This window comes from Eretmochelys imbricata, chromosome 26 (assembly GCF_965152235.1).
Source record: "Eretmochelys imbricata isolate rEreImb1 chromosome 26, rEreImb1.hap1, whole genome shotgun sequence".
In the NCBI taxonomy this organism is placed as follows: Eukaryota; Metazoa; Chordata; order Testudines; family Cheloniidae; genus Eretmochelys; species Eretmochelys imbricata.
The window spans coordinates 15,399,391-15,426,411 of NC_135597.1; the positions used below are offsets into that span (position 1 = coordinate 15,399,391).

Genomic DNA, 27,021 nt, shown 5'->3' on the forward strand with positions numbered 1-27,021 from the left:
TGGGTCCCCTTTCCACTGCCCCCTGCCCAGCGCCACCTGTACCCGGGCACCGGGCCCCTTCGTGTGCGTTCAGCCCCCCGCCGCCCACACCGAGCTCTGGGTCCCCTTTCCACTGCCCTGTACCCAGCGCTGCCCTGTACTCAGGCACCGGGCCCCTTCGTGTGCATTCAGCCCCCCGCCCCCCACACCGAGTGCTGGGTCCCCTTTCCACTGCCCCCTGCCAGCGCCGAATGAGGCGGGGGGGGTTGACGCCAGGGTGAACCCTCCACAGGGCAGAGCCCGTGCCCCAGGCGGTCCGCGTTGGATACTGTATCTGTGCACAGGGAGGTTATGTCACGGCAGGGCTGCCTTGAGCCTGGGGGCTCATGGGGTCAGTTGAACGCCCAGAAATCAAGAGCACCAACCCTCAGTGGTGCTGTGACCTCCGGTTTGGCCTGGTAGGAGCTGCTGCCCCAGGGTGAGTGTGGGGCAGACGTAGTGCACCCACTGAATCTGGAGGCTATGGCCACCCGGCATAAAGGCAACTCGGTCTCAGAACTTGTCTACACTCAGCTGTAGCACTTCAGTGTGGACACTACCCACCCCACAGGAGGGGCTGTCCCGTTGGCCACCTCCCCACGGGGCAGTAGCTACGTCCCCAGAAGAATTCTTCCGTCCATCTAGTGCGGTCTATGCTGGGGGTTAGGTTGGCTAAACGACCTAAGGGCGGGGGGGGGGGGGCAATGTGTGGTTTTTCACACCCTTGAGTGAAGTCGTTAAACCAATTTAATTTTCTAGTGTAGACCAGGCCTAAATCAAAGCCTCTGGGTAATGCCAATGCTAAACAATAATGGATTTGAGAGACCAGGTGAGGGAGGTAATATGTTTTATTGGACCAGCTTCTGCTGGTGAGAGAGATGAGCCACACGGAGCTCATCTTCAGGTCTGGGAAACCAACTCAGAACATCACAGCTAAATACAAGGTGCTAAAGAATCGCTTCCACCCTGTATTTAGCTGTGATGCTGGAAGTGCCTTTCCCAGCCCTGCAGAAGAGCTCAGTGTAGCTCGAAAGCTTGTCTCTGTCACAGAAGTTGGTCCAATAAAAGATATTCTTTCTAATCTCCTGGGGCCGACAGGGCTGCCATGCCTATTGCTGTGTTGGCAATTTCAGGCCTTCATAAATGATGAGCTTGGCTTAACAATCAGGAGATTCTAAACCCAGTAACTGCTGCGGTTGGTCTCCGTGGCCTTGTGGCTTGTCAGGCCTCGGGATTCATGTTTTCTGGCTTTTCTCCCCACACACAAGTTCTAGAAACCGACGTGCTTCCGCTTAGAGCCCAGATTTTCACCCCGTCACTGGACTCCAGGAGCTGGGGCTTTGGGAGACATGCCGGGGCGCAGAGATCAGACACAGGGGCTAGGGGCAGGGGAAGCCCGACAGGAGCGGAGGCAAGGGGCAGCAGCGCAGACACCTGCGGGACAGAGCGAGGCCGCACAGCCCTAGGGTGCCATTGCCAATAATCGCTGCATAAAGGAGACACTGTCTCTTTAAATGGTAACTCCGAGAAGAGCGGCGGTCGGCCCACCCCACAAACACGGACCGGACAGAAACCAATGCGCCTGCGCGAAAGGACGGGTGGCCTCTCGCTGTAAGAGTGCGCAGGCGCCAAACTGATCCTCGCGCCTCCCTTTGGACGGCTGTGCGCATGCGTCTGTTGCTGCACATGCGGGTGGGGGAGGGCAAAGGCGCCGGGGGCCTGTGGGCGCGCGTGCGCAGCAGCGCTTGGACGCGGCCCGGGATGTCCGGCCGGGTGAAGCGGGAGCGGGAGGCCCGGGCGCCCCCGCGGAGCTCGGGCCGGGTGAGGCGGGAGCCGGCGGCGTCGCGCGGCTCCTCCCGAGGGAAGCGCGAGGCGGAGCCCGAGCGGGTCCGGGTGAAGCGCGAGCCCGAGGACGGGCCGCCCCGGGCCAAGCGGGAGCGCGAGGCCGAGGAGGAGCCGGAGCCGGAGCCGGAGCCGGCAGGTGGCGGCGGGTCCTTGAGCCGTGGCTGGGGGAGGGGCCGGCGGGGGGGGCGGGGCGTCCCCTGGGGGGTTAGGGGGGCTCCGCGGTGGAGCATGGGGATGGGTCAGCGCTGGGCACCCCCAGCCCACGCTCTTGCCTCGCTGGCTTCACAGCCCCGACTCCCCGGGGGCCAGAGCGATCTGCTGGAGCCTCGTCTGGCTGGGCCCTCGGACCCCAGCTGCCGCAGGTAGCGGTGGAGCCGAAGTCGCTTTGGTGAGGGTTGTCCGAGCTGGGTTCTGTTCTAGCCCTTGCCAGATCCGCTGACCAAACTCAGATCCCTTCCCCCATGTGGTGCCCTTGCGTCCCTGTGGTTGAGGTGGGGTTGGTGATGCTAACCTGGCTTTGCCCTCCCCAAGTGCGAAGTTCTGAGCATTGCGGATAGAAGGTTTGATTTTTAGGAGGAAATGCTTTAACCCAAGTGAGGAACAAAGGGGAAGAGGTCGTTTCTCAAGCTAGTTATCCCAGTTCAGGTTCTTTAGTCAGTGTAACTGGTGCTCTCAGGTAGGCAGCCCTTGCAGAGTATGGAGTGCTGGTGTCATGCTCCCAGCAGCCTGCATGGGTTGTTTTCTCCTGAGGAAATGCTGTGTGGTTTTGGGGTTTCTCTCTTGCTTTTCAGTGGCAGGTACCACTTCAGGAAAACTGTTAATTTCCTTAGACCTGGGAGTGATGCTTGAGTTGTTTCTAATCCATTTGTGTGGGTCTTTGTTCCAGTGAGATATGGCCGATTTGACCCCGAGGACCGGCGCAGCAGACACTGCCCATACCTGGACACTATTAACAGGTCAGTATAGAGACAAAGCAAACACTTGTAACACAGGGCATGGCAGAGTACTGGCCTAGTACAGTGGTTCTCAGCTTTTCCAGACTCCTGTACCCCTTTCAGCAGTCTGATTCATCTTGCATATTCCAACTTCACCTCACTTAAAAACTACTTGCTTACAAAATCAGGCATAAAAATACAGAAGTGTCACAGCACACTAATACTGAAAAAATGCTGACTTTCTCATGTTTAAATCAATTGTAATATAAATATTGTATTGACTTTACAAACAAGTCATTGTCTGTTTGAAAAAAGAAAAGGAGGACTTGTGGCACCTTAGAGACTAACCAATTTATTTGAGCATAAGCTTTCGTGAGCTATAGCTCACTTCATTGGATGCATTCAGTGGAAAATACAGTTTGAAATTTTAGTTTGTACTGACTTCGCTAGTGCTTTTTATGTAGCCTGTTGTAAAACTAGAAAAATATCGAAATGAGTTGATGTACCCCCTGAAAGACCTCTACGTACCCACTGGCCTAGCTCTTTGTTAGTACTAGATACACTCACAGACATTTATGTATTAGGCCCTATCTAGTGCCTACAAAGAGCCACAACTGTTTCTGGAATAGCAGTATCTGCTCAAGACTGGAATAGTAGCTGTTGCTATAGGGCAGGAGTGAGCTGCATCCGCAAAGGTTTAATAATGCCAGGAGGAGGAGCAGGACTGGAATAGCAAGGGATGATGCATGTCAGGATTGAGATGCAGTTCTGATTTTTAAAATGATGTGAGATCTTAGTTCCTGTGAGATCTTAGTTCCTGTGAGAGCCCAGAACCGGGAGGAAGGGGCTCTCTCATATTTGAGGTACTGTCACGTGCAGCATGGTACCAAGCAGCCTTCCAGTACTGTAGTGTGGGTCACACGTGATAATTTTTCTATTGCGCATGGTTCTCTTGAGTTCTGTCAGATTCATGAGAATGTAGGATTGAAGGGGACCATTGGGTAGGCAATATTTGTCTGACTGTTTCAGGGTAGCTCTGTTAACTTGCTATTAACCTGCCGTTTCAGGAGTGTTCTGGACTTTGACTTTGAGAAGCTGTGCTCCATCTCACTCTCGCATATAAATGTCTATGCTTGCCTGGTGTGTGGGAAATACTTCCAGGGTGAGTTCACTGCTGTGCTGTATACCTGCCTCTGCAGCAAACGGAAGCACTGAATGGGGGTGTTACCCCGGCTATTTGAACTCTTCGGGGTTCACTTAAAGAGAAGGACTTTCCATTTGTCTTAAGTGAGAATTGTCTTTTGCCTTTTCCTGTGGGCCCTGAAATTCTAAAGCTATTTTACTTTCAAATCACTGTCAGAACGTGGCAGATCCTGTTCTTAACCATTGCTGTGGCTTGTGCAGGGGATATAGTACATGTGAGTGGCTGGAGGTCAGTTCTGCATGGATTTATTGCTCGTCTAAACACGTGTTTAGGTGCTGTTCTATGGTTCCTTCTTTGCAAAGTCCCCTTGAAATCAACATGGCCAGTGGCTTATTTCATTTTACTGAAGCCATGTGCTGTTTATAAGAAAATAGTGTGGTAAGTAACTGAATGTGGGGAAACTAATTGTCAGTGTTGCAACAAGTCTCCCATTTTAACATTGGCAGGAATCCTCTGACTGGATCCCAGGGTTTTTGTAGCTAAATCCCACCCTGCCTTTATGGAAATTTACCTCCTGAGCATGTGTAGCTGTTTCAACATTTATTTTCCTTCAAAATACCCCCCCAAAAATTGCTGTTACACCTGGGAATAGGCCTCAGGTGGGTTAGATGTTCAGCAAAAGTGTCTAAAACCAGAGGATTCTAATGTATTCCCTCTGAATAAAATTAACAATGAGGGTGGGGTGTGGAGGTCTCTGGGATTCTCCTTTTGGATTGTAAACTTGTTTTACTTGGTCTGTAAAGCACCATGTGCACCCATGATACGATACAACCATTTCCCCACCATCCTGTGTCACCTCTCTGCTTGAGGAAGGCTATGTATTGCTTTCCCAGAGTTTACTGTTGCCTTTGAGAGTCTGTGATTTCCTCCACTTGTTCCTGTTTGCAGAGGGCTGAGCAATCCTCCTCTAGCGCACAGCCAATCCCTCTCTAGGGAGGGAATGAACTGAGGTGAGGTGTCGGTAGCAATGCAGCATGCTGCACCTCTGTAGTGGAGATATCATTAAAACAATTGCTGCAGTCCATGCTGCTGCTCAGCACTTGCAGAAGGCAACATTTTTCTCTTAATAGTTCACGTAGTTTCCTGAACATACGCCAGTGAAGGACAAAACCAAATACCACTCAAGGTATAGAAAGCAAACCCTGGAAATTCTGTTTGTCCAGCTCATCAGTTGCCTTTGCAGTGAAGTTTAAGCCATTGGACATCTAGTCCATGCTGTCCCTTTGGCTTCTGTTGCTGTGCTCCATGTTCCTGACTGCCTTTTTTGTCCCTTCCACAGGCCGTGGGTTGAAGTCTCATGCTTACATTCACAGTGTACAGTTCAGCCATCACGTCTTTCTGAACCTCCACACGCTCAAGTTCTACTGTCTGCCAGACAACTATGAGATCATTGACTCCTCGCTGGAGGACATCACTGTACGTTGCCTTCTGGAGTTTTGCTGTCAGTAGTGCACAGGCAGAGGGGAAGGGAGGAAGGTGACTCCCTCCTCTCACATTGGAGGGCATAAGAATGTGCTCTTCGAGGATACAGTTCAGTTTGTACCTGCATGGGCACGCTGCCTGTTGTACTGTGTGGTCCAGATATGCACCTGCCCATTGATTTCCATGGGGACAGGATAGACTTGGTCAGACCAGAAGAGCTGGTGGAATTGCTCCTGTAACTCACTGTGTGTTTGGGGTAGAAGGGCCTGAATTAGATGGTTGCTTGTGATGCTGTATGCAGAGTACGGGCTGGATACATGTGTCCCCAGGCCCAGGAATTTTTGCAGTAGAAAGGAGCAGTCTGCCAAAGGCATCAGCAGGATATTGTGGGAATTAGGGGCAGAGCTGTTATGAATGAAGCATTATCGGAAGAGGAAGGATGGGGCAGTGGCTAAGGCATTATCCAGAGACTCAGGTTCAATTCCTGCCTCAGACTCCGTGTATAACTTGGTCAGTCATTGAATCTCTCTGTGCCTTGGTCCCCGTCTGTAGCTTAACCTAGCCCTGGTCCTTCGCTTTCATGCAGCACTGCTGTTGATCCCTGTCAAACCCCTTCACCTCCTCTGCAATTTTTTGTAGATGTCCATGTTTCTGCGGCTGGTCTGGAGCGGTCTCTGCACAGCCTCTTTGCCCCACAGGCCCAGGAGATTCAATACCTCCTGCCTGCTCCAGGAAGGAGTGTGTCTAGAGTGTGTAGCCAGTTTGGTCAGTCGGACAGCTGCACACTACAAGGGGGAACTGCGAGGTGTGCTCGCCAAGCCAGACAGTCGGGAAAAAGCATTTTGAAAATAGGTGGGGTGTTTTAATTGTGTGGCTCCCGGTTTCCGTGACTTTTGATATGGTCTCCCACAGTATTCTAACCAGCATGTTAAAGTAGTATGGGCTGGATGAATGGACTATAAGGTGGATAGAAAGCTGGCTAGATCGTCGGGTAGTGATCAATGGCTCCATGTCCAATTGGCAGCCGGTATCAAGCGGTGTGCTCCAAGGGTCGGTCCTGGGGCCGGTTTTGTTCAGTATCTTCATTAATGATCTGGAGGATGGTGTGGATTGCACCCTCAGCAAGTTTGCAGATGACACTAAACTGGGAGGAGTGGTAGATCTGCTGGAGGGTAGGGATAGGATACAGAGGGACCTAGACAAATTAGAGGATTGGGCGAAAAGAAATCTGATGAGGTTCAACAAGGAGAAGTGCAGAGTCCTGCACTTAGGATGGAAGAATCCAATGCACTGCTACAGACTAGGGACCAAGTGGCTGGGCAACAGTTCTGCAGAAAAAGACCTAGGGGTTACAGTGAACGAGAAGCTGGATATGAGTCAACAGTGTGCCCTTGTTGCCAAGAAGGCTAATGGCATTTTGGGCTGCATAAGTAGGGGCATTGGCAGCAGATTGAGGGACGTGATCATTCCCCTCTATTTGGCATTGGTGAGGCCTCATCTGAAGTACTGTGTCCAGTTTTGGGCCCCAAACGACAAGAAGGATGTGGAAACATTGGAAAGAGTCCAGCGGAGGGCAACAAAAATGATTAGGGGGCTGGAGCACATGACTTATGGGGAGAGGCTGAGGGAACTGGGATTATTTAGTCTGCAGAAGAAAAGAATGAGGAGGGATTTGATAGCTGCTTTCAACTACCTGAAAGGGGGTTCCAAAGAGGATGGATCTACACTGTTCTCAGTGGTACCAGATTGCAGAACGAGGAGTAATGGTCTCAAGTTGCAGTGGGGGAGGTTTAGGTTGGATTTTAGAAAAAACTTTTTCACTGGGTGGGTGGTGAAGCACTGGAATGGGTTACCTAGGGAGGTGGTGGAATCTCCTTCCTTAGAGGTTTTTAAGATCAGGCTTGACAAAACCCTGGGTGGGATGATTTATTTGGGGATTGGTCCTGCTTTGAGCAGGGGGTTGGACTAGATGACCTCCTGAGGTCCCTTCCAACCCTGATATTCTATGATTCTAGACTCCTGGGCAGTGAAGTTCACAATTGTGACTAGAGCAGTCACTTGTCAGGTGTTGCAGGATAGCTGCTGGAGGACTGTAGGGGTTGACCTAGATTGCACAATGTGTACACTTGTACTGTTTCAGCCTCTGTAGGTTGACCATGGCTCAACACCATTCGAGGAGGTGGTTTTACTGCATCGCTGTAACAGTGCGATTACATTGCTGGGAGACACATCTGAATGTAGACACTTACATAAATAGGTCAATGCAAGGTGGCTTACATTGGTATAACTATAGTCATTAGGTATTTAACCTTTCATGTCTGAAGATGCTGACCATCCTAATTGTCCAGTGTGATCTGCCCCATGAGTCCCTAGGCCTTTCAGTGTTGGGTATGTGTCTTTTCATGCCAGGGTACTGGTGATGTTCTAGGGGCACTTTGAGCTTACAGATGTCTTTACTTCAGTTACAGGGAGGACTTTGCATTCTTCACACTAAATTTTAAAAATACAGATTTTCTCACTCTGTTTATTTCCCTTTTTGCATTTTCCTTGCTTGGCCAGAGCAAATTAATGGAATCTGTTCCACTTCCATTTATCATCAGTTTCCCTTTAGACACCGCTGCCCTAATGTTTGTGCTGTAAATGCTTTTGGGCATGTATATTATTTAAAACTGTTTCCAGTGAAATTTAAAAGACAGGAGGAAACTCATGTTGGTCTTACGTTTTGTTAAAACCTTATTTTTTCAAAATCTTAATTCTGATCACTTAGAATTGGGTGCCCCTTTCAAGTGATAAATTAGTTGGAATAAACCTGTCCTGGAAATATCACCCAGTAATAAATATGGAACATGGTGCTGGAAGTCAGATCCCAGGAGCTGATGTAAAGAAGCTCTTAATTCTAAAGATGACTGGCTTGCTCCCTTTCTTTTTCAGTATGTGTTGAAGCCCACTTTCACCAAGCAGCAAATTGCCAATTTGGACAAACAAGCCAAACTTTCGCGGGCATATGATGGCACCACTTACCTGCCTGGCATTGTGGGGCTGAACAACATCAAGGCCAATGACTATGCCAATGCAGTACTCCAGGTACAATAGCTGTCGTCCTGCAATCTGTGGGGAGAAGCATAAAGAGTGGGCAAACTATGTGCATTCCCCCCCGCCCCAGAGGTTCTACATTTCACACCCACCCTCCCTCGGGATGAGTGGAATGATGTGTCCACTTTTCTTGGCTCAAGATGGACTCCTGATTGCATGCTGAGATTTGTACTCTCTTTGGCCTGTGCCTCTGTGGTCAAAATGAGTGTCTGGAGCTTGCTCCATTGTAAGCCAGTTGGACTCTTTCTCTAGGTTGGCCAAAAACTGGGTCTCTTAGATTTAAAACCTTTGTTTAGTTAATTGCTGGGGAATTCCCACGTGCAAAGCTAACTTAACGTGGGCCACATCAGTGTCTGAGTGGGAGAGCATTGTACAAATGTGTCTGCTGGCATGGTGCCATGCTTTTGAGAACAATTGCGGGGCTTTTCTTCCCTTTTAATTTAACTGTATCATAAGTACTGAAATAATAAATTATTCCTACAACAAAATATGGCAAAAAAGATATTATCTATATATGTTCTCCAAAGTTACCATTGATCTAGATCTCTGTATATAGAGCCAAAATATTAAATTATCTTGCATGAGAATTTGAATCTCTGCAGATTTTCTCTGCCCCTTATCCTCATGTCCTGTGGGAGTACAAGGGAATCCTTCACCTGAAGCATGTTTCTACAGGAAGCACAATCAGTTTATCGGCTTGTACTTAATCAGTCTTCATTTGCTTGGAATCAAATCAGGCTAGAGGTTTGGAGAGCTCTGGACCTTCTGTCAGTGGGCGTGCTGGGCTGAGTGATCGCTTTGCCACTGACCTTTGAATGTGTGTGCCCAGGCCCTGTCTAACGTCCCACCTCTGCGGAACTACTTCCTGGAGGAGGAGAACTACAAGAACATCAAGCGCCCACCAGGAGACATCATGTTCCTGCTCGTCCAGAGGTTTGGAGAGTTGATGAGGAAGCTGTGGAACCCCCGAAATTTCAAGGCTCACGTCTCTCCCCATGAAATGCTGCAGGCCGTGGTCCTGTGCAGTAAGAAGACCTTCCAGATTACCAAGCAAGGTGAGACCAAGGGGAGATCTTTAGCACACTCTTTTCCTTCAGCCATGCAGCAGAGCCCTAAAACATGGTTGCCTGGAGCAGTGGTTTGCACACTGGGAGGGTGGTTTGCACTGGGAAGGGGATTTCATGCATTATCTGCAGTGTGACACTGCAGAGGGTAAAGCAGAGCTCACACTCATGCTAGTCTGAGGTCCTGGGTGATATGTGTTTGTCCCTGGGCCAGGATCAGAACAATGCTAGATCAACGGACCTGCGATGGATGAGAGACCCGAATTCTTGCAAAACTGCAGGGCTGAAAATGAATGCTTTTTACCACTTGCAATCTGCTCTTCCTGCCTTGTATAAAGCATTCGTTCCTAGCCCTCAAGGTCTGTGAAGCAATGGACTTCAAATCATATCTTGATTTTTCTCTTTGGATTTCCTCCACTTGGATTCTAATGTGATTCTCTCCTGAGTATGAAATGGACATTCTGTGCTGTCTGAATGCTGAGAGCAGCCAGCTCTGTGACCCTCCCAGCCCCAACTGTGCCAGGATATATATGTGTACTGCAGTAGCACCTAAGTCATGGACCAGTCCTCCTTCGTCTGAAGTGCTGTACAAACATAGAACAAAAAGGTGGTCCCTGCCCACAAAGGCCTTACAGATAAGTTTGGGACAGGAGACAGCAGGTGGGGACAGACAGGGAAGCATGAGGAAACAGTGAGCTAATACAGACCAGCATGATGGGCCGTGGCTGTGGCATGCCAGGTTCCTTATGGAGCAGCAGTATGAGGTTGAACTGGCAGAGCATTAAACGCTTTTCATTGTGATTGCCGTCATGAGGTGCCAGATAACAGGATACGGGGAAAGAAAAGGAGGACTTGTGGCACCTTAGAGACTAACCAATTTATTTGAGCATAAGTGAGCTGTAGCTCACGAAAGCTTATGCTCAAATAAATTGGTTAGTCTCTAAGGTGCCACAAGTCCTCCTTTTCTTTTTGCGAATACAGACTAACACGGCTGTTACTCTGAAACCCGTCAGGATACGGGGAAAGGAGTTTAACTCACTGACTCTGTGTAAACTCCTTCAGTGTTGGTTTTCTCTATTGCTTTGTTGCCCTGACTCATTTTCCTCAGTGTCTTCCTGTCTTCAGGTGATGGCGTTGACTTCCTCTCCTGGTTTCTAAATGCCTTGCACTCTGCTCTTGGTGGAACAAAGAAGAAGAAAAAGAGTAAGTTGGGGAAATGATGGTGTTTCTGCAACTGCTGCTTCTTTAACCGGATGTTACATCATGTTTGGCCTAGCATGTGCTGATGTGGATTCTCTGGAGAATAGGTGTCCACGAAGTTAACAATTTTACTTTGCTTGTTAAAAAAGAAAAACCAAAAATAAATCTCTCAGCTAAGGCCTCCCCCCCAGATTCCATCCTAAGATACTTGGTTTGTTTCAGAGGCAAGTGAGTTTCCTGTGCGCTCCTAATGCTTGTTTCAAACAGCAGCCACAGTGTAAAAGGAGAAGAGATATTGGCATGTATTCACAAGTTAGTTGGAATATTTACAATTGTAAAGAGTCCGAAACGAACCAGGCTTTCAAAAATAAGATGACCACTTTGAAGTAACTAAATCCAGATAATAAAAATCTCATCTGTGGTAACTAAGTGGGGTTTCTAGCACATCCTCTTTCCTCAGACTTTGTATTCAACCCTCCCTCCACCCCCCAATCCCCTGCACCAGCCCACACGAAACTCCTACCAGAGCAAAGACTTCCTCAGCTTGGCCCTTTTGTCTCATCTCTCCAAGTTAGGATTCCTCCCACTTCAGATGGAGCTGCTGAGCTCTTAACCCTGGTTAAACCATCTCTTCCCCATACAGATTCCAACTGAAGATGCTGGCTTCTTTACTTCAGAGTCCTAAAGTAATCTTGGTGATTTCAGCAGTGCAGCCAGCGGCTCACTCCCTGGCACCTGTCTGTTAGCCACACGTTCCCTCAGCATTCTCTTCTCTAATCGTTCAGTGCAGTGTAACAGTCAAGGCAAGAAACCCATGACAAGAAAACCACGTCCAGCAATCTGTTTCCTGTGCAGCTCTTGTACATTTCACACGTTCCTCTGAACGTGCTGTTTCTGCATGTGCTGGTCTCAGGAACTTTCTGTCTTGGGAATTTGCACTGCCCCAGCAACTGGGATGCATCAGAACTGGCTTTCAGACCAGAGCTTTCTCTTCAGAGCTCTACTTGATCACTTGTAACGGTTTTTTGCTCTGTGTGTGTGTTTTCACAGCCATTGTGACCGACGTGTTCCAAGGCTCCATGCGGATCTTTACCAAAAAGCTTCCACACCCTGACCTGGTGAGTTAACTTGGTCCTGACCTCTCTGGGTTTGTGCCCATCCTTCACACAAGGAAGGTCCAGGAGCAGCGGATCCCATGGTTGCATTGGGGGGCGTGCCACACATGCACTCCCCAGCAGGCCTGTTGCTGTACAGTTCCTGGGCGTTACTGCTTGTGACTGGGGGCCAGCTATTGTCACTCAATTAGGGTGAACTGCAAAGAATGGGGCAGACAATCCCCATAAAGCTGGTGGATATTCATGAATCTAAGTATTGGAAGCCAGCATAAAACAGCTGTCTTATTACCTTACTTGTTACTCGAAGTCCAAACAACACAGTTCCCTTAATGTGATCCAGCCTCAGGCCTCCATCCAGGCACCTACATAAAATATGATGAAAATTTCTGTAAATCTTATTTCATCATATAAAAGAAAAGGTTCTACCAATCCCAAAGGATTGGACGCATTACCTCCCGGGTTATTAAATGTTTCAGATCTTACCCAAATACACACTATAGCCAATTCTTATTAACTAAACTAAAATTTATTAAAAAACAAGAGAGAATGGTTAAAAGATCAATATACATACAGACATGAGTTCAATTCACTGAGGTGCAGATTCATAGCAGAGATGGTGAGCTTTGTAGTTGCAAAGAGTTCTTTCAGAAATAATTCATAGGTTATAGTCCAATGTCCAAATATCATATTCAGGGGGTACCAGCATAACTGGGACCTCAGTCTTGCGACTCAACCTTCCCTAATGAAACCTAAGCAGATCTGAGATGACAGAATCAGGACCCAAGGATCTTTTATATAATTTCATGTCTTTTGACAAGTTGGAGTTCAAAAGGTAATTAGCATGACTTTGAAGGAGGTCCATCACCGGTACTTAACTATAGAATTAACATAAGGCCATTTGCTTTTTCCTCCACCATTCACAGATTATTTGCTATACATTTCAAAGAGAGATGAATACAGAGATATCCCGTGTTTACAGTTCATTTAAATGCTAGGATGTTCTTTCCATCTCTGAATTATCAGAATACAGCAGAGATAGGGACTGTTGGTTACGTTGTCAACCCTACTCATACATATGTAAATACACAGAAACACAAACATTCTCTCCCCACATGTCTTTTGAGGGTTATTTATTTTGCAGGATGTTTAACCCTTTCTAGCCATGCATGCTATAGGAAATTCTAGTGGAGGCTGCAGAGGCACTTAGAGGAGCTACAGAGAAAGCAGATCACCTCCCCCAACCCTGTTATCCTTGTGTCTGCATTGCCCATTGCAGAGCCAATGAAAGAGATGTCCAGCAATGAAGGTTTGCTATCCAAGACTGTCGTAATACAGGATCAGGGCGGACCTGTCTAGTCTGCGACCCTTTCCTTGTACCCAGTTCTACTGGGATGGGAGCATAGATGACCTGAAGTTGCTTAGAGACACTAGAGAGGCAGGGTGGATGAGGTCTTATCTTCTATTGGACCAACTTCTGTTAGTGAAAGAGACAACCTTTCAAGCTTACACAGAGCTCTTCAGGGCTGGGAAAGGTACTCTGTGTCACAGCTAAATACAAGGTGGAACCGGTTGTTTAGCATAAGGAGTAATGAGTGTGGTAAGAGACCATTCAAGGTGAAATGTGCAGTCATAAAACCTGCAGTCATAAGACAAAAAAGGGGGATTAGAGGGTTATCGATTGTTGTAATTAGCCAGAAATCCAGTGTCTTTATCAAGTCCATGATTTTTAGTATTTAGCAAAGTTATGAATGTAGGCTCCCCCACTCGTCGTTTGCAGGTGCTGTGCAGGTTTCCTTTGAGGATTCGGACTGAGAGGTCAGATAGGGAGTGATCGCTTTGTGAAAAGTGTTTGCTCATGAGTGATAGTGTTTTTGTCTTTTATCACTTTTCTGTGTGAGTTCACTGGAGAGCGCAATGGTTTCACTCACGCAGTTGTTGGGCATTTAGTGCACTGGCTGAGGTACTCCACATGTTGTGACAGGCATGTGTAGGACCCATGGATCTTGAGTGGTGTGTTGTGGGGAGTATTGATCATCATAGCAGTGGAGATATGTCTGCAAGTTTTGCATCTGTTCTAGCAGGGTCTGGTGCTGCTTTGGTTAATGGGGCCTGGTCTGTGGGGAGTTTGTTTCTGATGATGACCTTGGCAAGATTGGGGGGTTGTACGAAGGCCAGAAGAGAGGTCTGTGAAAGTAAGTGTGGTGATCTTGTATGTAGTTGTGTGTGAGGCTACATTGTTGAAGTTGATGCTGGAAGCTTTCCAGAGTGAGTTTAATGGACGGGTAGTGGTGGTTGTAGTTGTGTGGAAATTTGAGGGGGTTCAGATGGTCTGTCCAGAGGATGAAAATATCAGAGATGTATCTCAGGAATATCGCTGGTTTCGTGGTGCATTTGTTCAGGAATTCTTCCTCAACGTGGTCCTTGAAGAGGCTGGCATGCTCAGGAGCTGTCCTAGTACCCATGGCTGTTCCCATGGTCTTTGGACAAATTGTTGCTGATGTAAAGTTGTTATGGGTGAGGGTGAAAGGGATGAGTTGTTGTCCATTGTAGATACTGGAGGTGGGCCGTGATGCTGTCATTGGGAGCAGTGGTGGTGTATAAGGAGGTGACATCCCTCAGAATGCCACTCTTACCACCTTGGAAGTGGTTACTGTTGCAGAGTTCCTAGAAGAAGTTGGTTGTGTCCAGGAGGAAGCTGGCCCTTTGCATGTTGAGTGGTTTGAGGATGGTTTCTATGAGTCCTGATATCCCTTCAGTCAGAGTGCTGTGGCCAGATACGATGGGTTTGCCTGGGTTCCCTTGCTTGTGTGTATCTTGGGAAGCAGGTAGAAGGTCCCTCGGGAGGGTTCAAGGGGGATGAGATTGAAGAGTTTCTCTTGGAGTTGTTTGGGGAAGGATTTGATAGTATCCTTCAATTCCTGACTGAACTGTGGCGTGGGGTCTTCTTTGAGTTCTTTATAGCAGGTGGTGGTGGAGAGTTGCTTGTCCTCATTAACATAATTGTCATGGTGGAGGACTGTGATGGCATTCCCTTTGTCTGTTGGTCTGATCACTATCTGGAGGCTGGGTTTCAGAGACTGTATAGCTGGTCGAGTGATAGTCAGTGGTGGATGTGATGTTTAAGGATTTCACAGTGAACTTCCTGAAGCAATCAATGTAATGATCAAGTGTGTGGTTTCATCTGTTCTGGGGTGTCCAGTCAGATGGTTATTTTTGTGTGTGACTGTCAGTGGGGACCTAGTAATTGTGGGGGTTGGTGGTGTGGAAGAATTCTTTGAGATGGAGTCGGCGAAAGAATTCTTTTAGGTCTCCACATGTTAGTATGGTGTCTGGTTCCGTTGGGGGGCACAAGTTCAGTCCCTTGGAGAGTTGGGGGGTAGTCTTGATAAATTGATGATGATGGGGGTGTCGCGTTGTGTCCACTTGGGTCTTGGTTCTATGGTTTCTCCCAGAGATGGTGTTCTGTGGCTTGTGGAGTTGTGGTTGGTTCTGCTTTCTGTTTTGGATGGCTGTCCTTGTGGGTTTTGATTGTTGTTTTGGGTTTCTTGCATAACCTCTAAGTAGGTTCCAGATTTTTTTTTCCTGCCTTCCAGTATGTGGGAGTGTGTGGTGATTCCTGGTTTGAGGTAGCCCCTTCTGGAGTACGTAAGGTGCCAGAGAGAGTTCCCCAGTTTTTCTGAAGTCCTTCTATAGAGTTGGTCAACATATTTAGAGTTTTGTGTAGGGGCCAGAGGGTAACAGATGGTGAGCCCTCTGGGAATGATTTGCTCAGCTATTAAGTTTTGCTTTCTTTTTCATCTTCTTGTGGACTTTCCATGTCCATTTGGGGGACACTACACAGTATTGCCACTAGATGGTGCCAAAACTTAATGCATCTGTCCTGGACTAGCCTCACATACAGTATTGTCCATTCAAGGGTACAGGAGGCACTTTCATTCCTCAGCGGTGCTGGAAACTTTTACATTACAAATATGATATGTTCTATTCGGAATGGAGCGACATTATTATTTATTTGTATTGCAGTGGCTTTCAGAGGCCCCCAGCTGAGATCAGGCCCTCATTGTGCTGGGCACTTCACAGACACATAGTAAGACAATCCCTGCTCCTTAAAAGCTTATGGTCTAAATAGACAAGAGAGATGCAGTTTTTATCTCTTCAGTGCTACAAACCGTGAGGTTCCATTCACAGTTCTGACCCCTGCATCCCCTGAAAAAACTACCATGGAGTCTGATTGTATAACAGGCCAACTTCTCAGGGGAAACATTGGGCCACAAGCCAAAACTAAAAGCTGCTGCTACAGATCTCTGCTTCAGAGCAAGCTGTGCAGCCTGCAGGAGTCACTGCAGGACTGCTGGAGTGGGAGGGGGGTAGGCCCTTCTGAGACACGTCACTTGAATTTGCTATTCAATTAGAAGAGACCATGAGCCGTCTATGGCAGCTGGTCTTGGTTTGGTGCATGTGTAGATTACCTCTGTGGTGCGATTTCTGGTGTCTGTTTCAGATCATAGGTTTCCTTACGCTGGGGAAATAGCAATAGCTGCAAACGCTGTAGAAAAACAGTTCACAGATGGAGCTGGCTGTTATGAGATGAACACTTGATGCTGTGTAGCAGACCTGGTTTTGTGCTGGGGCTGGTGGTGCAAAGATGTCCCAGTCCTGCACCTGCTGCAGAGCTAGGGGTCAAAGCTGGAGTTATTCTAGTGAAATTGGTTCAGTTCCAAAGCTCCCCCTCACCAAGGCCCTCATCCTACCAGAAAGTCATGCAGGCAAAGCCCTGTGGGTTTCCTTGCAGGATCAGGGCTGATGTCCTCATCTAGTGTAGCAGGGATAGTCTTTTCTTAATGATAGGTTTCAGAGTAACAGCCGTGTTAGTCTGTATTCGCAAAAAGAAAAGGAGGACTTGTGGCACCATAGAGACTAACCAATTTATTTGAGCATAAGCTTTCGTGAGCTACAGCTCACTTCATCGGATGCATGGCTGCTGAAGATTGGAATGGAAGGCGATGCAGGTTGGGGCTGGGATGGCAGTGGATCCTTAGAGGGAACTTGCACTATGGCTAGCTGTAGGTAGTGCACACTGTATTAACTCTGGGCTCCACAGAATCATAGAATATCAGGGTTGGAAGGGACCTCAGGAGGTCATCTAGTCCAACCCCTGCTCAAAGCAGGACCAGTCCCCAACTAATCATCCCAGCCAGGGCTTTGTCAAGCCTGACCTTAAAAATATCTAAGGAAGGAGATTCCACCACCTCCCTAGGTAACCCATTCCAGTGCTTCACCACCCTCCTAGTGAAAAAGTTTTTCCTAATATCCAATCTAAACCTCCCCCACTGCAACTTGAGATCATTACTCCTTGTTCTGTCATCAGCTACCACTGAGAACAGTCTAGATCCATCTTCTTTGGAACCCCCTTTCAGGTAGTTGAAAGCAACTATCAAATCCCCCCTCATTCTTCTTTTCCGCAGACTAAACAATCCCAGTTCCCTCAGCCTCTCCTCATAAGTCATGTGTTCCAGTCCCCTAATCATTTTTGTTGCCCTCCGCTGGACTCTTTCCAATGTTTCCACATCCTTCTTGTTGTGTGGGGCCCAAAACTGGACACACTACTCCAGATGAGGCCTCACCAATGTCTCACCATCTCCCAAAATGTATGGGTTAGGTCTGTCTGTCCCACAGTGCTTTGCTGTGCTAACCCAGGTGGTTGTGTCCCTGCCTCCCCTCAGCCAGCAGAGGAGAAGGAGCAGCTGCTGCAAAATGACGAGTACCAGGAGACAATGGTGGAATCCACCTTCATGTACCTGACCCTCGACCTCCCCACTGCTCCGCTGTACAAGGACGAGAAGGAGCAGCTGATCATCCCCCAGGTGCCGCTCTTCAACATCCTGGCCAAGTTCAACGGCATCACTGAGAAGGTAACTCCGCCCCTTCCCTGACTCTCCTGCACTGCTGCCCTCCTGCGTCTAGAGGCACACTTCCCTGCTGCCTGTCCCTATTAGACGCTTCTGCTCTGCAGTGCAGCTTGTGTTTGGGGGGCAGCAACAAATGTGCTAAGGCGCCTGGCAGATCTAAGGCAGCATTGTTGGTGCTGGTAGCGTGGAGTGAAGGCTGGTGTGCTCTCCTATCCGTGTGGTACCTCTGCCCTGGCCATGTGTGGGTCTCTGGTTGCTGAGGGTTGTGTGTCTCTGTTCTTGCTCCAGGAGTATAAAACCTACAAGGAGAATTTCCTCAAGCGTTTCCAGCTGACCAAGCTGCCTCCCTACCTCATCTTCTGCATCAAGAGGTTCACCAAGAACAACTTCTTTGTGGAGAAGAACCCCACTATCGTCAACTTCCCCATCACGTAAGTACCAGCTGGGGGGGCTGCAGCTCCGTCTGTGCTTTCTATAGAAAACCCCTGGCTCTGGGAGCTGCGGCACTCACTCTGAGAACAGAGTTCGTCTGCAGGGGATGAGCCCCAATGCAGCCCGTCTCCAGTTGGCAGCAGATGGGCGTTGGCGCCTGAATGGCGCTGCCAGGAGCTGGTGCAAATTACACCCTTGTGGGATATATTGGTTGGGTGCTCCCTGATCCTCTAAGGATTCCCTCCAGGCGTTGGTTAGCAGCTAGGCCTGTTTGGCTAGAAACATATTACTTACATGGACACTCGACCCTGGCAAACAGCCCTGTTTAGCAAACACTCACTCTGTACAGGCCATGCAGGCGTGCTGATACCAAGCACTGAGTTGTGATGGAAGGAGTGGCTTGTGGGTAAACACAGGATTTGGACTCTGGAGACCTGAGATCAGTTCCCGGTTCTGCCACAAACTCCCTGTGTGACCCTGGGCAAATCCCTTCCTTTGCTGTGCCTCAGTTTCCTCTTCTGTAAAATGGGTGATCCTTCCCTGCCTCCTAGGGGTCTGTTGAGGATGACCTCAGCACTGTCTGGGGGGGACTGTAGATACAGACACCAATGGAGCTCAGCCTTGTGAGGTCTTGTTTGGGCCCCTCTTGGCTGCAGAGCCACGTGCAGTCGGCTGTTCTGCACCTGGAGCTTGTAGGCCGGCGTGTTGTGCGTCCATGTGGAGCTGACCTTTATACAGCCTCCGGAGTGGCACTCCCTGTTTGAATGGGTGCTAGGGCAGGGGTGGCACAACACATCCAGTTATGACTAACGGGGAACGTGACGTTTGGCTACTGCCCTTTTCTGGTGGCCAGAAAAGTCGTCTTTCTCTTTTGCTTTGAGTATTAAAAATGATCTGTGCAGCTTCCAACTGAACTGTGCAGACTGGTCTTGGCCAGAGCATATCCTCCCTCCTTGTTCTAGTGCAGTGCTGGGTTGTCTGCTGTGTGCTGGTGATCCAGCCTTGCATGGCAACAGAAGAGACAGCTCGGCGATAAGTGACTCCATGAGGAAAGCTGGGTGCTTTGTTCTGATTTACATGAATGTGGGGCTGACAGCTTGGTGACTGCAATCTCAGGTAGCTAAGGAGCTGGCCCCCGGGGCATCAGCATGCAATGTACAGGGGCACACTGGAACTCCCTGCCTTTTCAGGGCCTAGTGCAGCTTGCCCCTTGCACTCACAATGCTGCTGTTCCTCCTGCTGCAGGAACGTGGATCTCCGGGAGTACCTGTCTGAGGAGGTGCAGGCCGTGCACAAGAACACCACCTATGACCTTATCGCCAACATCGTGCATGATGGGAAACCCACCGAGGGCTCCTACAGAATTCACGTGCTGCATCACGTGCGTGACCGAAGGGTTGGGGTTCAGTGTCTGCTGGACACTGTGGGGGCTGGAGTAGCATGCACAGCTCCCCTCGTCCCTGCTAGCCCAGTGGCTTGCAGTGTTCCCTTGGGGTGTGACTGCTCCAGTCTCTGGGGGTTTAGCCCACGCAGAGGATGGCTGACACTAACTCGCTGCCTAAGGCTGATCCCTCGCAGCTGTTGTACCCGGGAGCTGAGGAGCTCTCCCCAGTTCGTTCTCCAGCCTGCACAGCAGCTGAGGGCAGCACTTAGGGCTTGCCCCAGCAACTCTGCTCCCTGAATAGCCCCACAACTGACCTCAGGTAGCAGCTGGCCATAACCTGCTCCCCCAGTCCAGACGCATCTTGCTGCGATGTGCTGGGAAAGCAGTTTGCCTGCCCCGGGCTTCTGTGCTCGTTGCTTGGTGCCAATCTGGATGATTGCTCGGGGAGCTGGGGATGAACTTCCTAGTGCATGCTTTGCTCTGTTGCTATGGCGAGGCTCAAAGCAAGAGGCTGGGCAGAGTGGATCTCTGGCACCATGCTGGAGCCTGGTGTGTCAGAACTAGCGCCATGGTAAGACCTGCTGTCACAACTCTCCTCACCCCTTTTGCAATGGCTTTTGGCAGGGCACGGGCAAGTGGTATGAGCTGCAAGACTTACAGGTGACCGATATCCTGCCCCAGATGATAACGCTCTCAGAGGCCTATATCCAGGTAAGTGCACTGTTCCCTTCAGCGCAGGGCTGTCTATTCCACTGCATGGGGTGACTCGTTCTACATCTGAGGGAATATACAAATCCCTGGTGACCTGACCAGGTGAGTTCTGCTGGCTTTTCTGCTGTCCCAGGTCTCTGCACAGCACAGCAGATGTGAGTTGCTTTTGCAGAGCTATTTAAAGCAAACTTGCTTTGCCGCAGCTGCTCTAGCATGGTGTGCAGGCTGAGGCCCTCGGGGAAGGAAGTGGTGGTCCCTGTGTGGGAAGGAGGGCTGTGTGTGTGATGAGTCATTCAGTGCCTATGGTAAGTGCTGACCCCGTGGTGCAATGGTGGGACATGGGGGAGGCGTTGTCACACCTGTGCTGGTGGTCATGTTCCTGTGCCTCTCATGCAGCATGCCCGTGATATGGACAGTGCTGTTGCACTCTGGGATGCGGCGGCAGCCCATGGGCTCTGGTCAGCAAGTCAGTAATGACTTAATGGGATAAATGATGTGGTAGAACAAAGGTGTGGGGGTGATAAACTTCTCAGGCAGGCAGCATTTGAGTCCCTGCACACAGAGGGGCCTACAGCAGCCTTGTGTGTCCTGAGGCAGGGAGTGGCGGCCTGAATTTAGCAAGTGGAACTCAAAGTAATACTTAGCGCTTTTCATCTGTACAGCCCAAAGGGTGGCTGGATTGCCCAGTGGTCAGGTCACTAGCCTGGGGCTAAGGAGAGCCAAGTTCAATTCCTGGCTCTATCACAAACTCACAAGAATGGCCAGACTGGGTCAGACCCATGGTCCATCTAGCCTAGTGTCCTGTCTTCTGACAGTGGCCAGTGCCAGGTGCTTCAGAGGGAATGAATAGAAAAGGGCAATTATTGAATGATCCATTCCCATCATCCAGTCCCAGCTTCTGGCAGTAAAAGGCTTAGGAAGTTGCGTCCCTGACCATCTTGGCTAATAGCTGTTGATGGACCTATCACCCAGGAACTGATCTAATTCTCTTTTGAACCCAGTTATATTTCTTTTGGCCTTCACAACATCCCCTGGTAACAAATTCCACAGGCTGACTGTGCGTTGTGTGAGGAAGTACTTCCATTCTTTGTTTTAAACCTGCTGCCCCCTTAGGGTGACCCCTGGTTCTTGTGTTAGGAGGAGGAGTAAATAACACTCCCCTAGTCACTCTCTCCACACCCATCATGATTTATAGACCTCTATCGCATTGCCCCCTTAGTCGCCTCTTCTAAGCTGAACAGTCCCAGTCTTTTTAGTCTCTCCTCGTATGGAAGCTGTTCCACACCCCTCATCGTTTGTGTGTTTTCTAATGCCAGTGTACCATTTTTGAGATGAAGCAACCAGAACTGCACGCAGTATTCAAGGTGTGGACACACCGTGGCTGAATATAGTGACATTGTAATATTTTCTCTCTTCTTATCTATGCCTTTCCTAATGGATCCTAACAGGCTCTTAATTTTTTTGACTGCTGCTGCACATTGAGCAGATGTTTTCACAAAACTGTCCATGATGACGCCAAGATCTTTCTTGAGTGGTAACAGCTAATTTAGACCCTGCAGTTTTTTACATATAGTTGGGATTATGTTTTCCAAGGTGCATTACTTTGCATTTATCAACATTGAATTTCATCTGCCATTTTGTTGCCCGGTCACGCAGTTTTGTGAGATTTTTTTTATAGCTCTTTGCAGTCACCCTTGGTCTTAACTGTCTTGAGTAATTCTGCAAATTTTGCCATCTCACTGTTCACCCCCTTTTCCAGATAATTTATGAATATGTTGAACAGCACAGGTCCCAGTACGTATACTTGGGGAACCCTGCAATTTACCTCGCTCCATCGTGAAAACTGACCATTGTTTTCTGTCTTTTAACCAGTTAGTGACCCATGAGAGAACCTTCCCGCTTATCCCACGACTACTTACTTTTCTTAAGAGCCTTTGGTGAAGGACCTTGTCAAAGGCTTTTTGAAAGTCCAGATATACACCCTTGTCCACATGCTTGTTGACTCCCTCAAAGAATTCTAACAGATTGGTGAGGCATGATTTCCCTTTATAAAAGTCATGTTGACTCTTCCCCCAACATACTGTGTTTGATCAGACTCAAGAGATATTCTGTTTACTATCGTTTCAGCCAATTTGCCTGGTACTGAGGTCAGGCTTACTGGGCTGTAATTGCCAGGATCGCCTCTGGAACGTTTTCTTAAAAATAGGTGTCACAGGAGCTAACCTCCAGGCATCTGGTCCAGAGGCTGATTTAAGCGATAGGTCACAGACCACAGTTAGTAGTTCTGCAGTTTCACATTTGAGTTCCTTCAGAACTCTGGGGTGATACCATCTGGTCTCGGTGTTTTTTTTTTTTTTTATTGTTCTCAATTTGGTCAAAAACCTCCTCTACTGACACCTCTTGGACAGTTCCTCAGATTTGTCACCTAAAAAGAATGGCTCATGTTGGGATCTCGCTGCATATTCTCTGCAGTGAAGACCCATGTAAAGCATTCATTTAGCTTCTCCGCAGTGGCCATGTCTTCCTTGAGTGTTCCTCTAGCACCTCGATTGTCCAGTGGCCCCACTGACTCTTAGGCAGGCTCTCTGCTTTTGATGTACTTTAAACATTTTTGCTGTTTGTGTCTCCTTAGCTAGTTGCTCTTCAAATTTTTTCTTGGCCTGCCTTATTATACTTTTACACTTGACTTTCCAGAGTTTATGCTCCTTTGCATTTTGCTTAGTAGGATTTAACTTTCAATTTTTAAAGTACCCTTTTTGCCTGCATCCTTTTACTCTGCTATTTAGCCCTGGTGGCATTATTTTGGTCCTCTTACCATTTATTTTATTTGAGGGTATACATTTAGTTTGGCCCTCTATTATGGTGTTTTAAATAGTCTCCATGCAGCTCACAGGCATTTCACCCTTGTGACTGTTCCTTTTCATTTCTGTTTAACTAGCTTCCTCATTTTTGTGTGGTTCCCCTTTTGAAGTTAAATACTACTGTGATGGGTTTCATTGGCATTTTTCCCCTTACAAGGAAGTTAAATTTATGGTCTCTATTATCGTGTGTTCAGCTAGATTCACCTCTTGGACCAGATTCTGTGCTCCATTTAAGACTAAATCAAGCATTACCTCTCCCCTTGTGGGTTCCAGGATTAGCTGCTCCAAAAAGCAGTCGTTTATGGTGTTTGGAAACTTTATCTCTGCATCCCGTCCTGAGGTGACATGGACCCAGTCAATACGGGGATAGTTGAAATCCCCCATTATTGCGTTTTCTGCTTTTGTAGCCTCTCTAATCCCCCTGAACGTTTCCCAGTCATCACCACCATCCTGGTCAGATGGTCGGTAGTATGTCCCAACTGTTATACGCGCATTGTTTAAGCGTGGAATTTCTCTCCCTAGAGATTGTATGGCACAGCTTGATTCATTTCAGATGTTTACTTTATTTGCCTCTATGCAGTGCCATCTCCCCACTAGTGTGCCCTACTCTGTCATTCCTATATATTCTGAACCCTGCTTTTACCACTTCCCGTCGATTGCTCTCATTCCATCCTTTTTCCACGATGCCTGTTATAGCGATACCCTCATTCAGGCCTGGCACTTCAGTTCACCCATCTTAGAATTTAGACGTCTAGCATTTGTATAGAAGCACTTGTTCATTTTGTCAATACTCAGCTGGTTGTGTTTAAATGGGACTCATTAATGTGTGACTGTTCCTCACTAGCTCCTGTCTGTGCTCTACCAACTCCCTTCCTATCCTCTCTACCAGGATATGGAGCTCTCCCTTCCCTAAGGGGGTGAATGTATTGAAGGGGGAAATCCCTGGGCAAGTTATTTGATGTTCTCAGTTCCCCATCTGCAGAGGGGCACTGCCTGGCCTTGTGGCGGTGAGAGGATATGTACCCTCTAGATTGTGAAGTGCTTGGATACTGTGGTGACGGGGGCCAGATAAGAACTGCAGGGGGGTTAGTGAGGGAGTATCCCCATTTTACAGAAGGGGAAACTGAGGCACAAGTGCCTTGCCCAAGGTCACTCGGAGTCAGCGTTGGTCAGTAGCAGAGCCTGGCTTTCCTGACTGCCGCCTTGTGCCTTTTCCACTCGGCCATGCTGCCTTCCTGAGCTCTGCTGAGGGCAGGAAATGAACCCCAAAGTGATGGGTTTCTTTTCTCTTTGCAGATCTGGAAGAGGCGGGATGAGGATGAGACCAACCAGCAGGGGGCGTGAGAGGAGAGCGGAGTGCCACAGTTGTTTTCCACCATCCTCTCCCGGGTTTCGGGGGAGAGACTGGGATGCTGCCTGCCACCCGCAGCTGGATGGTGCTTCTCATCCCTGGCCTAGCACAATCCACAGTACGTGCCAGCAGGACTCAGCCCGATCAGCTTCTCCACCAGCCTCTGAGGGCACAGTGGGATGGAGTCTTGCATCACCCAGTGCCCTTTTGCTGCTCAGCTGCTCTCTGGCTGCACACAGGCCCTAGCAAACACTGGCCTGTGTTGCCCGTGGCAGAGGAAGCTGATCTCGGCTATTGCAGGCAGCCGTCTGTCTGGAAAACTCTTCAGGGAACCCAGGCTGTTCCCCTCATTTCATGTCTCACTGACGTCCCCATTCCAGCTGCACTGCCGCTGGCTGGTGGCTGGAGCAGACCGTGCCCCGGGCACAGTGACTAGCGAGGCCTGGAGCAGGAACGGCCTCTCTTCTACTTGCCAGTCCTGCTTCCTCATGTGCATTAAAGGAGTTCAGGCCTGTTTTTTATTTCCCTCGCCTGGCCTCATTGCTTCTGAAATCCCATCTGTTCCGTGCACCTGCTTCTGTCTCCACTCAGGAGTTGCGGCCAAGCCCCTGTGCTGCCCCACGGCGGTGGGTGGGGCCAGGAGGAGTGCGGGATGTCACACACCCTGTCAGAGCGGTGAGAAGCCTGCCATTGGCTGTTGGAGTTCGGCAGGGCTTTCCCACCTAGCCCAGCTTCTGTTCGAGTGCCTCCTTTACAAACTGCCCAAGCGCATCCTCTCCCCCTCCTCTTCTAAACGAGGCACAACTCCTTTCCCTGGATCCAGGGTCTCCCCTTAAGGATCGTGAGAGGGCCCCTCTCCGCTCCCAGCTCCCACTTTCCTAGGGAGCCAGCAGGGGCCAGACCCTCCAAGGTATTTGGGTACCAAACTCCTATTGAAATGGATGGGACTCAGGCACCCCAGTACCCTTGCGGGGCTGGGCGTAGCTCCCCTAACTGCTCTCGGCCTCTTCCTGTTGTGCCCCTGCCTCCCCTGGAGAAGGTGCTGGTCGGGTGTGGGGGCGCCCTTCAGAAGGGGAGGAGCGCTCGCCCACCACATCTGAGGGGGTCAGAGTGGAACCAAACCGCTGGGGTCTCTTTGAAGCGGTCCCATGGTCTCTTTGAAGCGGTCCCACGAGCCTGTTGATGGAAAAGTCTCAGCTGCTGATGGTGGGAGATAGCAGGTGGAAGCTGGTCACTGTGGCTTTAGCAAGTCAGGGAGGTGACAGGGCTATTTGTGTCAGTATGGAAACAAAGGCACGTAACCCTTTTGCTGCTGCATGTTGGAGATTCTGCAGAGGCAGGCCCTGGAGGAGCCCTGCGGCGGGTGGTGCGTGTATGGAGCGTATCCGCTCAGGAGGCTGCTCCTGAGGCCTGCTGCCTTCCCTCTGCCACTGCGTAAATGGCCTGCTTTCCTGCCCAGCCTCTGCTTCCTGTGTATGGCTCTGGGTTCCCAGGGCATGGGAAGGGTGGGCAGAGGATGATGGGACACATTCAGGGCTTGGTGGCAGTAAGTGTGAGAACTGTCCTTCCTGTGTTTAAGCCAGCAATTGCCCTACCCTCTTGGTTTCACCCTGTTGTGCTATAATCCTCCTCTTAGGCCTTGTTCCTGCTCCGGTGTAATCGAAGGTGTGGTTTGACACTGGTTTCAGACGGTACTGTGGGCACTTGCTTTGAGAGGCAGTGTGGCCTAGTGGATGGAGCATTGAGCTGGGACTTGAGACCTGGGTTCGAGTGCCGGTTCTGCTGCTGGCCTGCACAGTGACCTTGGGCAAGTCACTGTCTGTCTGTGCCTCAGTTCCCTCATCCTTAAAATGGGTTGATGGCACTGACCTCTCTAAAGTGCTTTGATGAAAAGCACTCGATAAGAGCCAGGATTTGACTCTAAGCTACAGGCTGTCCACAGGGGCTGGCACAGCTGGAACTAAGCTGATGCAAGTCTGTGTCTAGAGAGGCTCTTCAGTCACTGTTAAACGGGTGCAAACCCCTGAGTGTTGCTGCTCTTGTTCCAGCATCACAGCGGCTCCTTTCCCTTCCTCCAGTCACCTGGAGCTAAATCCCAATGAGCCTCTCTGAAATGGAAATAAGAGCAGCACCCGGCATGCTGCACTGGTTTAAATTCACATGTTGCATTGTGCTGGCACATCTTCCCCCAGCAAGGAGCTCCTAGGACCTTAGTGTCAAAGGGTCAGAAACTAGGTGATTTAGGAACCCATATCCTGCTTTCACAAGGGATTTAGGATCTTAGAGCTGGATTTTTAACAGTGTGTGAGCAGCTAAAACTGCAGATAGATGCCTGGTGGTTTTCAAAAGTGCCCCATCTGCCCCTTGAAATGCACAGGTAACTGAAATCTGTCCTGCCCTAATACCATCTCCCCCGGCTTGGAGCATCCGCTCTTTGTCGTGGTTGGTTCTTGGCAGGTTTTACACTCTGCTGCTCT

The 27,021-nt window shown here is 49.2% G+C and overlaps 1 protein-coding gene across 2 annotated transcripts; it reads left to right on the forward strand.

Moving 5' to 3' along the window:
• The first annotated feature begins 1,749 nt into the window (after window positions 1-1,749).
• On the forward strand, window positions 1,750-25,065 carry USP39 (ubiquitin specific peptidase 39). 2 transcript variants are annotated; one of them, XM_077805638.1, is made up of 13 exons: window positions 1,750-1,999; window positions 2,750-2,819; window positions 3,866-3,960; window positions 5,282-5,418; window positions 8,356-8,508; window positions 9,347-9,572; window positions 10,707-10,784; window positions 11,832-11,899; window positions 17,620-17,808; window positions 18,094-18,236; window positions 19,483-19,618; window positions 20,246-20,332; window positions 24,490-25,065. In XM_077805638.1, the coding sequence occupies exons 1-13, from the start codon at window positions 1,780-1,782 to the stop codon at window positions 24,535-24,537; spliced, it is 1,650 nt and encodes a 549-aa protein (XP_077661764.1). In that variant the 5' UTR covers window positions 1,750-1,779; the 3' UTR covers window positions 24,538-25,065. The 2 variants fall into 2 exon arrangements, with proteins under 2 accessions (XP_077661764.1, XP_077661765.1); XM_077805639.1 differs by lacking the exon at window positions 20,246-20,332.
• Window positions 25,066-27,021: the final 1,956 nt, after the last annotated feature.

Coding starts and splice junctions, on each gene's coding strand:
- USP39 (XM_077805638.1), top strand. CDS start 1,780: ATGTCCGGCCGGGTGAAGCGGGAGCGGGAGGCCCGGGCGCCCCCGCGG. Junction 2,000..2,749: donor GCCGGAGCCGGAGCCGGCAG/GTGGCGGCGGGT, acceptor TCTTTGTTCCAG/TGAGATATGGCCGATTTGAC. Junction 17,809..18,093: donor TCAACGGCATCACTGAGAAG/GTAACTCCGCCC, acceptor TTCTTGCTCCAG/GAGTATAAAACCTACAAGGA.